This window comes from Narcine bancroftii, chromosome 3 (assembly GCF_036971445.1).
Source record: "Narcine bancroftii isolate sNarBan1 chromosome 3, sNarBan1.hap1, whole genome shotgun sequence".
In the NCBI taxonomy this organism is placed as follows: domain Eukaryota; kingdom Metazoa; phylum Chordata; class Chondrichthyes; order Torpediniformes; family Narcinidae; genus Narcine; species Narcine bancroftii.
Window position 1 is genome coordinate 353,871,405 of NC_091471.1, and position 13,277 is coordinate 353,884,681.

Consider the following 13,277-nt stretch of genomic DNA (forward strand, 5'->3'; position numbering starts at 1 on the left):
GAAATGCCCTGTTATAATCAGCAACTCAGTTTAGTATAATGCAAATTCTTTTCGCATTCTGTGCTTTATTCCCCCCCCCCCCCCCCCTCCAAGATATCACAGAGGTTTCAATTCTACAGCTGTCTATAAAGAGTTTGTATGTTCTCCCCGTCCACGTGGGTTTCCTCCGGGTGTTCCTGTTTCCTCCTATGTCCCAGAGATGGACGGGGTTAGTCAGTTAATTGGTCCTGTGGGTGCATTTAGACAGCCCAGGCTCGTGGGCCCAAAGGGCCTGTTACCGTGCTGTATCTCTAAAAAATAAAAATATGATCTTACACCACGGAATTTCCCTGTCAGATCAACAAGTGTTCTCTTTGACCTGAAGTCTTCCAAAAAAAAAACACCTGCATTTATGCAGTGGCTTTAACGTGGTGATACGTCCCAAGGTGTGTTGGCAAGCTATTGACACAACTAATAGCAGAACATTTGGATAGATGCCTAGAGAAGTCAGAGAGAGGGTTATGGATGAAATTTTACAGTCTTGATAGTTGGAAGATCAGTGGCATAGTGTTTAAGTGTGGACAGGAGGGCAGAACTGAAGTTATCAGGGGGTTGTAATATTGAATTGGGGATTATGATACATAATTCATACTAGCAATGTACCAGGTAGAACGGTGATAAAGAACCTTGCATACACATTCTTAGGAGAAGTAAACCAGCCAATGTTTTTATACTATGTGACATTGGTGAACACACAATAAGTAGTGGAAAATACTCACACCTATTGACATAATAGAGACAGCAGTCAGCTGCAGACTCATGCAGACTTTGAGGCAAATGCATTTGTTGCAGCTTTATCTGGTTTCCTTGTTGGGTTAACAACAAACTATAAACACCTAAACTTTGGGCTGATGTTTACACAAGCAATAACTCCCTGCAGAGAAACTTTCTCGGGCACAAAATCAAACTGAATTGATACCAAAATAAGAAGGCAACAGATGACCATAAGTCAATGATATTAAACCAAAAGCCACCTTCAACAATGGAGTGGGAGCCTTCTGTAAGTGTCCATAATTATATAGGAATGGCCCTGCCACATGGTACCTAATACAATTGGCCCCTCTGAGACACTACCAATTGTGAAGAACTCTGCAGCCAACCTGCCCTACTTACTCTCTGTTGATGCTTCTATTGCCATTTTTAAAGAAAGATACGTCAGATGCTAAAAATACAAAAGTGGTTATCCTGTTGTAACCATTGAACTTAAATTTCAAATTTTTTAAAAAACTTTAGACATACGGCATGGAAACAGGCCCTGCTGGCCCACGACCCTGTGCCGCCCAAAAACCCCTATTAATCTACAACCCCCTTATGATTTGGAGGGTGGGAGGAAACTTGAGCACCTGGAGGAAACCCGTACGGGTCATGGGGAGAACATGACGCGCTGGCTTCGAACCCGAGTCGCTGGCATGGTAATAGTACTGCACTAACTGCTGCTATAACTGTACTGAAGAGCAGGAGATTTTCCCAGCCTTCTTTCTGTTGCTTTTTGGACCTCGGTATTGATGGGGAGACCAGCTCTCAATGCTCGAGAAGATGGTGGCGTTGCCTTAAACCACCAGTCCTTCTGCAAAAGATCAAGTACAGCACAGAAAAAGGCCTTTCAGCCCAATCTATCCATGCTGACCACTGTGCCTGCCTGAGTGTAGAGCTCGTCGAAAGAACCAAAGACTTGTTGATCCAAACCAAGGCTTTTATTAGCAAAAGACAGGAGCTCTTCACAGGTGGCCGACCAGTCCGCAATGATCCAACCTGGCTAGGGACACAACCCTTTAAGGCCCAGACAGTAGGCGTGGCTAAGCTCTCAGCCAATCGCTGTAAGCACAGTCTAGATACTGTAACTATATACATTGGTGATAGGTCTGTACTATCACACTGAGCTATCCCCATTTGTCTACATTTGGCCTATGCCCTCTCCACTACCTTATCCACCTCCTGCCTGTGGGACTATGCATCTCACCCTGCCCCTCTCCCACCCACCATTTTATTTGGGCACCTGCCTACATTTTGCTAATACCTCGATGAAGGACTCAAGCCCAAAACATTGGTTACGTGTATCTTTATCTTTGCTTATATATCATACACTGGTCGACCTGGGGAGCTTCTCCAGCATGGCGGCTTTACTCTTCACTACCTCTCTTTAAACATGTAATTGTCCCTGTCTCTACCCCTTCCTCTGACAGCTTGTTCCACAGACATACCAGCATTTGTGTGGAAACAGTTGCCCCTCAGGGCCTCTTTAAGTCCCCGTTACCTTAAACCTATGGCTTCCCTCCCCAGGGAAAATCATGGTTCACGTAGCAGATGGCACAACGCTGAGGGGAAACTGCACACAGAGGCGGTGAATCCGTGGATCAAGCTGAGAGAGGAGGGGTAGATGTACGACAAACACAGCATTTAAAAAAGACAGGCTGGCGAAGAGAAAAAATTTGGAGACATGCGTGCCAAACGCAGGACCATTAATTAAGCTTGCTAAGCCAAGGATACCCGCAGATTGGAGAAGCAACACCTAATATGTTGGCGCTCTCCAACAGGATCGGCTTCTCCAGTTTTCTCTCCTGCATCCCTCTCTTTCCCTTTCCCTCTGTTCCCTTTCCTCCAGCTCCCACCCCATTCCCTCTCCATTTAGAGAGCTACCCCTCCCCCATCATCCAGCAGTTTTCTTTTCTATGCTCCCATCCATATCCACTAATGACCTCTTAACCTTGGTGCCTCTCCCCCCCACCCCCACCAATTTATTGAGGTGCCTGCCTGCTCTTTGCTCATACATTGATGAAGGGTTCAGACCTGAAACGTTGGGCATTTTTAAATTTAGACATACAGCATGGTAACAGGCCCTTTTGACCCACAAGCCCATGCCACCCAATTTACCCACAACCCCAGTATGTTTCAAACAGTGGGAGGAAACCGGAGCCCTCAGGGAAAACCCACGCAGACACGGGGAGAAAGTACAAACTCCTTACAGACAGCGCGGAACCTTAATTTTGTCCAGCTGGACTTCTTGCAAAACAATTGATATATGTGACAATAAACCTGAACTTGAAAGCAGATATACCTGTGGCTGGTTCTCATCACCTGACTCCTGTGCCTCAGTTTGGCTGGCCTACACCAGTCCTGTGTCCCTTGCAAAAGCCTGCGTCCACCAGCTCCCAACACACTCCACTATCCGTTGTGACCATCACTGCATCAGACGCAGCTCTGCAAGACCCTGCTTTGCAGGGGTTTTCCAGAGAAGCTGCATCACACCATGCGTAAACACTGCGCCCTGGGACAGAATTTCTGGCCTCACCACAGGAGCTACTCCAAGAGTTATTTGTTTAAATGCAGGCTATTGTTCAGGTTGTACCTGGGACTATTTGTGTAGGGATCTGTCCACACTACTCCTAGGATGTGGTGACAATAGAGAGAGTGCAGAAGAGATTCACCAGATGTTTCTAGAATGGAAGGCTGTGGTTATAAGAGATTGGACAGGCAGGTTTACTCTCAGTATAGGGGTGACCATATAGAAGTCTATAAAGTTGTGAAGGACATAGAAAGGGTAGATAAAGTCTTTTTCCTGAGGTGGAAGAGTCTAGAACTAAAGGGCACAGGTTTAAGGTGAGAGGGGAGAAATTTAGAGGGAAGGTGAGGGGGGGGGAATGTTTCCCCCCCCCCCCCCACCATACAGAGGGTGGTGGTTATCTGGAATGAGCTGCCAGAGGAATTGGTGGAGGCCGATCCAATTCCAATACTTCAAAGGTGCTTGGACAGATACTTGGATTGGAAAGGTGAAAATAGGATCAGCTTAGACAGGGATCTCAATCAGTATGGAAGAGTTGGGAGAAGTGCTGAACAAATCTATGACTGTCATTAGGTTTTCTGTTGTGACAGGTTGCTGGGTGAAGTGAGGGTTCATTACAGGATAACTGAGCATCTGCACCCTTTTCTGTAGAGTTCCAGATTCAGTACCAAAATGTTTGGCAGCCTGAAGAAAACTGAGGTCCTCCATCAGCCAGCTCCCCACCATGACTACCAGCCCCCCCACATCTCCATCGGGCACACAAAACTCAAAACGGTCAACCAGTTTACCTATCTCGGCTGCACCATTTCATCAGATGCAAGGATCGACAATGAGATAGACAACAGACTCGCCAAGGCAAATAGCGCCTTTGGAAGACTACACAATAGAGTCTGGAAAAACAACCAACTGAAAAACCTCACAAAGATAAGCGTATACAGAGCAGTTGTCATACCCACACTCCTGTTCGGCTCCGAATCATGGGTCCTCTACCGGCACCACCTACGGCTCCTAGAACGCTTCCACCAGCGTTGTCTCCGCTCCATCCTCAACATCCATTGGAGCGCTCACACCCCTAACGTCGAGGTACTCGAGATGGCAGAGGTCGACAGCATCGAGTCCACGCTGCTGAAGATCCAGCTGCGCTGGATGGGTCACGTCTCCAGAATGGAGGACCATCGCCTTCCCAAGATCGTATTATATGGCGAGCTCTCCACTGGCCACCGTGACAGAGGTGCACCAAAGAAAAGGTACAAGGACTGCCTAAAGAAATCTCTTGGTGCCTGCCACATTGACCACCGCCAGTGGGCTGATAACGCCTCAAACCGTGCATCTTGGCGCCTCACAGTTTGGCGGGCAGCAGCCTCCTTTGAAGAAGACCGCAGAGCCCACCTCACTGACAAAAGGCAAAGGAGGAAAAACCCAACACCCAACCCCAACCAACCAATTTTCCCTTGCAACCGCTGCAATCGTGTCTGCCTGTCCCGCATCGGACTGGTCAGCCACAAACGAGCCTGCAGCTGACGTGGACTTTTTTACCCCCTCCATAAATCTTCGTCCGCGAAGCCAAGCCAAAGAAGAACCCCTTGATACATACATTTTTAAAAATCTTATTCATGAATGATCAAGTCCTATTTTTAAAGACAAATAGCCACCCAACATCTGTCCTATGAAAACCATGAATTATCCCATTGCAAACCCAGATAACTTTCATTGTCCACTGAGCACATATTTTCATGACATCGGCAAACATACTATAACCAATAGAAACCAAACAGCCAAGCATGAACAGAGTCGAACAGGACAAGCGGACTGTGTCATTGCAAACAAATGGAACAAGTTGTTCAGATGAGCCGGTGTGGACTTGGGGGGCCGATATGGCCTGTTTCCGCACTGTGGACTGTTAATTGGTTATATGTTATATGTCTCAATAAAGACTAAGAGAGAAAGGTGGAAGAATGGGAGGGGAAGGAGTCCAAACAAACCCATAAAAGGTGTTAACTGGATATGATTAGAGGAGAGGTGAGAATTGATTTTGGCTCTGTGAAAGGAAACAGAGGGAAAAGGTGAGGTAGAGAGACCCACAGAGACAGAAGGAGGGAGAGGAAGACAGGGGGAGGGGGAGAGGGGAGTGAGAGGGAGACAGGGGAAGGGAGAGGGAGACAGGGGGAGATAGAGAATGAACTAGAGAAAGTGGGACAGATGGAGGTGGGGGTTTTAAATGGAAATTGGAGAAGTCTATATTAATGCCATCTGGTTCGAGGGTGCCCAGATGAAAGATGAGGTGATGTTTCTCCAATTTGTGGGTAGTCTCAGTCTGGGAGTGCATGAGATCATTGACTGATATGTCTACAAGAGAATGGGATGGGGAATTGAAATGGGTAACCTCTGGGAGATCCTCGTTAGTGTGGCAGACAGAGGCGAGGTGCTCAACAAAGCGATCTCCCAGTCTGCATCCAGTCTCTCCAATGTAGAGGAGACCACAACAGGAGCACAGGATACATTAGATGACTCCTGCAGAAGTCATGTTGCTTCACTTGGAAGGACTGCTTGGGGTTCTGAATGGTGGTGAGGAAGGTGTGGGTGCAAGTGGAGCATCATCTGCAGTCACAAAAAAAATTAATGACACTGGGAAATCAAGACTTTTCTGAAATTGTTCATTCAAGCAACGCTATTTCAGCTCACAATGCTCCACTCCTCCACAGAAACTCCCAGACTAACTGCTAGCGACAACAGGATCTGGACCACGAATGGAAATGCACATCAGTCACGCTGGGGCCCCTCCTTCCTGCCCTCCGTGCAGAGCCAGGTTCTCCCCTATCCCAATCTGGATCAGAGATGACCACAGCTTGACTTTAGCACAGATACCTACCACACATTCATTGGAGCAGCTGGGCTGTCTGCAAGCAGCTCGTGCACCATCTGGGGAGAAGAACAGTGGTAGTAGTCAGTCAGCACAAGGACACAGAGGGAGGAGAGGAAGTCACATTAACTTACAGGAGCAGGCCACGTGGCTCGACTGATCCTTGATGGTGTTACTGCTATACATGAAGGTCTGCATAGAAACATAGTCCTGGTCTGTGTACTAAGGTATTCAGGGTCCAGAAATAAAAATATCCAATACCGTATCCCTCATCTGTATTTGGATTATAGGGTCAGTATATAACTGTGTCCCAAGCATTTATCTAGAGATAGGGTCAGTATATAACTGTGTCCCAAGCATTTATCTAAATGTAGGGTCAATATATAACTGTGTTCCAGGTCTGTATCTAGATATAGGGTGAGTATATAACTGTGTTCCAGATCTGTATATAGAGATAGGGTCAGTATGTAACTGTATTCCTGGTCTGTATCTGGAGATAGGGTCAGTACATTAACTGTGCTTCTGGTCTGTATCTAGACACAGGGTCAGTACACAATTATGTCTCTGGTGTCTATCTAGGTCAGTATGTAACTGTGTCCCTGGTCTGTATCTAGAGATAGGGACAGCATAAACTGTGTCACTGGTCTATATTTAGACATAGGGTCAGTATATAACTGTACTTCTGTTGTGTATCTAGAAATGGTGTCAGTATATAACCGTGTCTCTGGTCCGTATCTAGAGACATGGTCAATATATAATTGTCTCTGATCTAGGCATAGTCAGGGTCAGTGTATAACTGCTCATGTCCTGTAGGTGGAGATATGCAGGTCGGTATACAAGTGTTCATGGCCTTTATGTGGAGATACTCCAGGTGTATAAATAACTCCACACATGTACAGTGAGAGGAAAGGTACCTCCACAAACTGCAGCAGTTTCTCAGTGGACACTTCAAAGGTTTTCCTCGCTATCTCTGACTTCCGGAGCTGACAATCAAGAACGGCAACTCGTTTTCTCAGCTCCTGGCCATCATCCTGCAGCAAGGACACAATTATATTGTCAGTGCCTGCCTCCCTCATAGGAATCACTGGATTTTTTTCATGCAGGATTTGGCAAAGCTCTGTCCTGAAGACACTTCCCAATTTGGAAAATCAGCCACTCTAGGTACCCTACACTTCCCACTCACAGCAGGAGTTGGACAAGAGGGAAAGCCATACTGAATCGTGCTGCTCTAGATCCTCCTCTCTGAACTGTGGCTGCAAGTTCTTGTCTGGTTACCCTGGTACGGTTCACTGCGCACAGACACAACCTTGGTGCAAGGGCAGGCCAGGGGCTCGGAATCCTGCTGAAGTGGCTTCCCATCTCCAAAGCTCAGGCCCAGTGGGATGGGACATTCCCCCTGCACCATCAAGGACACAGCATGCCGTTTGACGGAATCCCCAGCCCCCGACCGTTCACTTAATCGTACCAACGGACTGTACCATCTGCAGTGTACAGTGTAGCAACTCACCAAGACAGCAGACCCCAGCTAGAAGGACAAGGGCAGCAAAAGCAAGTGAACACCACCATTTTGGAAGTTGCCCTCCAACCCACACACCATCCTAATCGCCGTCTGCCCCCACCGTCACTCCGCCATTCCATCAAGAGCTGATCTATTCTCCCACTCAGCCCTACACCCCTGCCTTCTCTGCCTTAAATGCACCCTGGCCTCCACAGCTGCCTGTGGTAGCAAACTCCAGAGCTTCTGGCTGAAGAAATTCCCCCGTGTCTGTTTTAAATGGCTACGCTTAAATCCTGAAGTTGTGCCCTTCTTGTTCTCCCCCACCATGGGAAACAATTTGCCACATCTGCTCTGTCCAGGCCTTTCAACATTCGAAATACAGTCTACAGAGCCCCTCAAGTAGAAGGCACAGCAAACTTGCCCTCAGGATCTTGCAAAGGCTGTGTGGTTACTGGCTCAGAGATGAGTGCAGAGCCTGGACATTGTGTGTTCATGACTCGCCTGACTGGTAGAGCAGTCACTTTGAGTCTCTCACTCGACTTCCTCCGAATAGCAGTGGAAAACACTGACATAGTCTGACCTACTTTGCTGTCTTGACTGAGCAGGTAATAATGATGGGACAAGGCAGTATGACACACTGTTGCTACAGTAACCAGGGACCACATTCTCTCTTGCCTTGGTCTGCCCATGGGGATCATCCAGCTGAGCCTTGAGCTCCGTGATTTCAGCCTGCAGCAGGCGGATCACCTCCTCATAGTCACTCTCCATGCCCCGTGCCTGGCGCTGCACTGCCTCAGACAGATGGACACGCTTCCGCAGGCAGCGGCCCTCCTCCAGAGCGCCCTTCACCTCCTGTGGGGGGGGGGGGGGGGAGGGGGGCAAGCACAGGGAACATCAGTGGTGGGCAAGTTCTCGCACATCCATGCACACATATCAACATCTGCATACACAAACATACACCCCGACACACTGACACACACACCAACACTCACACACCCCATGCCAACCCCGACACACACACTGAGCTTATACCTTGGAGAAGGGCTCAGACCCGAAATGTCGGCAATATATCTTTGCTTTTTATGGATGCTGAAAAGACTGGCTGAGTTCCTCCAGCATTTTGGTGTTTTTACACAAACACACTCAAGCACGCACCCGCACCAACGCACGCACACACACATTGTCACACACACTGTCACAGTGAGATACACCTGCACTGATATATTAACACACTCACAGGGAGGTGCCCACATACTTAGACTTAGAGACTCTCACAAGGACAAACATCAACACAAATGGAGACACATACACACAGACATGTTCCTACACTTGGCCATACAGACTCCACACACCAATACATTCACCAGGACAGGCTTGCGACATGGACACATCCAGAATCACTTGCATCTCCCCTTGATGTTGGCCAGTCTCCTTTTCTGGAATGGTCGTACCTTGAAAACAGGCCCTTCGGCCCAACATGTCCATGCTGACAAAGTTGCCATTCAGCCCCATTTGCCTGCATTTGGCCCATATCTTTCCAAACCTTTCCCACCCACAAATCCGTCCAAACTCCATCTGAACGTTGTAACTGTTCCCACCTCTACAGCTTCCTCTGGCAGCTTGTTCCAGATACAGACCATCTTTTGAGTGGAAAAAGCTGCCTCTCTGGTCCCTCTTACATCTCTCCCTTATCATTCTAACCCTTGAATCAAAAGGAAAAAGAGTGTGGCCACTCAGCACGTATTGAACTATAGAACACTACAGCTCAGAAAACAGGCCATTTGGCCCATCTCATCTGTGTCAAAATATTATTCCACTAGTCCCATTGACCTGCTCCCAATCCTAATCCATCCAGACCTCTTCCATCCATGTATCTATACAATTTATTCTTAAAACTTAAGAGTGAGTCCGCATTTACCACATTGGATGGCAGCTCGTTCCACTCTCTGAGTGAAGAGGTTAGAACCATAGAACACTACAGCACAGAAAACTGGCTGGTCGGCCCCTTTAGTCTCACTGGCCTACTCCCATACTATAACCCTCCAGTCCTCTCACATCCATGTACCTATCCAATTGACTCTTAAAACACACGATTGAGCCTGCATTCTCCACATCAGATGGCAGTTCATTCCACAGTCCCACCACCCTTTGAGTGAAATACTTCCCCCTAAAGTTTTCCATTTTCACCCTAAAGCCATGTCCTCTTGTATTTATCTCTTCTAATCTAAGTGGAAAGAGCCTACTCATGTCCACTCTGTCTATACCGCTCATAGACTTGTAAACCTCTATCAAATCTCCTCTCATTCTTCTTCGCTCCAAGGAATAAAGTCCTAACCTGTTTAATATTTCCCTTTAACTCTGAAGACATAGTAAATCTTCTCTTCACTCTTTCAATCTTACTGATATCTTTCCTGTAGTTAGGCGACCAGATTTCCAAATTTGGCCTCACCAATGTCTTATACAACCTCACCATAACATCCCAACTCCTATACTCAGTATTTTGATTAAAGCCAAGATGACAAAAGCTTTCTTTACAACCCCGACTACCTGTGATACCACTTTCAGGGAATTATGTATCTGTATTGCCAGATCCCTTTGTTCATCTGCATTTCTCTGTGCCCGACCATTTACTGTGCACATCCGACCTTGGTTTGTCCTTCCAAAATGCAACACCTCAAACCTGTCTGCGTTAAATGCATTAATTTTATAATCCTCCATACGATCAGTCCTCAGCCTCCTCTACTCCCGCCTATCCCTATAACTCGAGCCTTCAATTCCCAGTAACATTCTGGTCAATAGCTTCTTCACTCTTCCTCCCTAAACAATGATTTTTCTCTAGCTGGGTGACTGGAACCGAACTCAGTACTCCACGTGTGGCCTCACTAGTGGTTTGTACAGTTGTGTTACAACAAAGTCACAACTTTTGTACTCAACACCCCGCTCGTTGTGCGCTAAACGCCTGCTTCAATCTGAGGCCCCTATCATTCACTGAGTCCTGGCCTGGTTGGACTTGCGAAAGTACAACAGCTCACACAAGTTTATTGTCATCTGACTGTACAAGTACAACCCGACAAAACAGCGTTCTCCAGTCCTCGGTGCGCAACATGCAAACGCACAACCAGACATGACATAACACACCTACAGACAAACAACACATATGCAGGGCAAGTATTCTTAGACAGGTATACAAATAAATAAATATTGTTTCCTGAATATGAGAGTCTGGGATGGTTAGTATGAGCAGTTTATTTGGTCGTTCAGCATTCTCACTGCTGTAAAAGAATGTCAAACAAGAATGTTAAATTTTAAGGGAAGAGGGTCCTGCTGTGTGTGTGTGGGCTATTGAAGATTTACTAGCCTTACATATAAAGAACCACGATTAGGTAATATACCAGCAAGGTTGCATAAATCCAAGGTCTCATGTCTGAAAACAAATCCACAAGGACATGGCAATTAGACAAATATAGTATAACTGGAGTTGAGCAAGATTAGCCTATTTACAATTGTTGAGATTGCATGTCTAAAGACACCACAAGGATAAATGGTATTAAAAACAGGAACAAACCAGCTGCAAGAAGTATGTAAAACTGCATATAACACTCATCTAAAGGCCTACCGGAAAACAAGATGAACTAAAACTGTATGAATAGAGTGAGGCTTGGTGCAGGGAACAAGTGACCCTGACGACTCATTCTTTGTACCTCTTACTCCCGCTAGTGTAATACAATAAAGATGGTTGTACACTCATTGGTTCTGCTGTTTGACTTTAAATTGCAGCATAGGTCAACTTTAACACTACCCATGGGAAGAAACTGTTCCTCAGCCTGGTGGTGCTGGCTCTGAGCAGCTAGCTGAAAGATGTTGCGTGCTGGGTGGAAGGGGTCCGCAAAGATTTTGTGCACCCTCTTCAGATAACGATCCCAGTAGATCACATCATTTTGGGGGGGGGGGGGGTGATGGAGGGAAACTCTCTTCCACTCTTATGGTCCTGTGGATTGACTTCTGATTCATTTCTCTGCACCAACCGTACCACACTGTTAACATGATGGTGGCCAGTAGCCTTGCCCACTCCAGTCTCCCTTCGCTGTTGTGCCTTTCTGATAAGTGAGGAGATGTTCAGTGTCCATGATAGATCATTAGTAAAGTGAATCTAAGGAACTTGGTGTTCTCCACTCTCTCCACTGCAGAATTTTTGATGTGTAGTGGAGGGTAGTTGTTCCTGGTCCTCCTGAACTCCACAATCATCTCCTTCGTCTTGTGGACGATTAGATTCAGGTTGTTACTCTCGTATCAATTCACGAGATTTCCCACCTCTTCTCCTCAGTGCAACTCACTGTTGTTGTGGACGATTAGACTCAGGTTGTTACTCTCGTATCGTTTCACGAGATTTCCCACCTCTTCTCCTCAGTGCAACTCACCGTTGTTGTTGATGAGGCCAACTACCGCTGTGTCACTTGCAAACCCGCTGACACTTTTGGAGTTGTCAGAGTTAAACTCCATTTGCCACTCCTTGGTCCACTTTCCTGACTGATCTCGATCCTGCTGTAAACCTAGATCTCCTCCACCATGAGCAGAATGGCCACATTTTTCTTGCATTCATGTAACTCCACTCATTATATCACATCATGGGCTGCCCTGCAGTTTGATGGAGAGCAGCACTTCCATTTATTGAATGTGTGTGTGGGAGGTGAACAATGGGGAAGGAGGGAATCAACAGATCCCCTGTCACCATCTGAAAAGGGGAAAGGCCACTCTATGTGTCAGACATGGACCTTTCTGAAAGGTCTGACTGACAGTTTGAACAAACAACCTCTGCCCAAACTATTAACCTCTTTACAATGTGACAGGTCTGCTGGGTTTGCTAGCATTTCCCATTTTGATTTGAGATTATTCACATAAGGAGTTTCTTCTTCAACCGGCAATATCCTATTCTATTGGTTGACCATTCTGCACCCATCGTGGCCCAGGAGCATGTTTGGACAGCTGTGTAACCACATACACATTGCCACACAGAATTGGAATTCTACACCACAGAAACAGTCCTTTCACTGAAACTTCCAAACTAGATACAGGAGAAGGCCATGCAGCCCATTGAGCCACCACTACAATATGATCATATGACCTCAGTCCTATTTCTGCTTTCTCTCCGCACCCCTTGACCCCCTTCAGCCCATAGGGCCCTTTGAATATATCTAATGAATTGGCCTCAACAACGTTCTGTGGTTGAGAGCTCTACAGCTCTCTACGTGAAGATGTTTCTCCACAGCTCTTTCCTAAATTGTTATGCTGGCTTAAACCTACTCCACAACAATCTAAACCAATGGTTTTCAAACTTTTCCTTTCCATTCACATACTGTGTAAAGTCATACCTATGCCATAAATAGGTGCTCTATTTATCCCTTAAGTAAGGGATTACTTAAGGTGGTATGTGAGTGGGGGAAAAAAGGTTGAGAACCACTGCTCTCAACTCAATTGTTGAAAGTGAAATACTATATTTTGCTTGAGAAAAATGATAATTGGGCCAATTTCCTTTGGAGTTAAGAAACTGCACATAACAAGTCAATTAGGTACGATTAAAATAGTGGTTTTCAAACTTTTTC

At 46.5% G+C, this 13,277-nt stretch overlaps 1 protein-coding gene across 12 annotated transcripts in view; it reads right to left on the minus strand.

The window, feature by feature from the left end:
- The window catches only part of stxbp4 (syntaxin binding protein 4), a 103,408-nt gene that overhangs the window by 26,317 nt on the left and 63,814 nt on the right, over nucleotides 1–13,277 (minus strand). For all 12 annotated transcript variants that reach the window (XM_069929892.1, XM_069929890.1, XM_069929884.1 and 9 more), the window contains 3 exons: nucleotides 8,353–8,529; nucleotides 7,094–7,210; nucleotides 6,189–6,238 (listed from right to left, as the gene is read on the minus strand). In XM_069929892.1, the coding sequence (XP_069785993.1) occupies nucleotides 6,189–6,238; nucleotides 7,094–7,210; nucleotides 8,353–8,529 (344 nt within the window). The remainder of the gene's footprint in view (nucleotides 1–6,188; nucleotides 6,239–7,093; nucleotides 7,211–8,352; nucleotides 8,530–13,277) is intronic.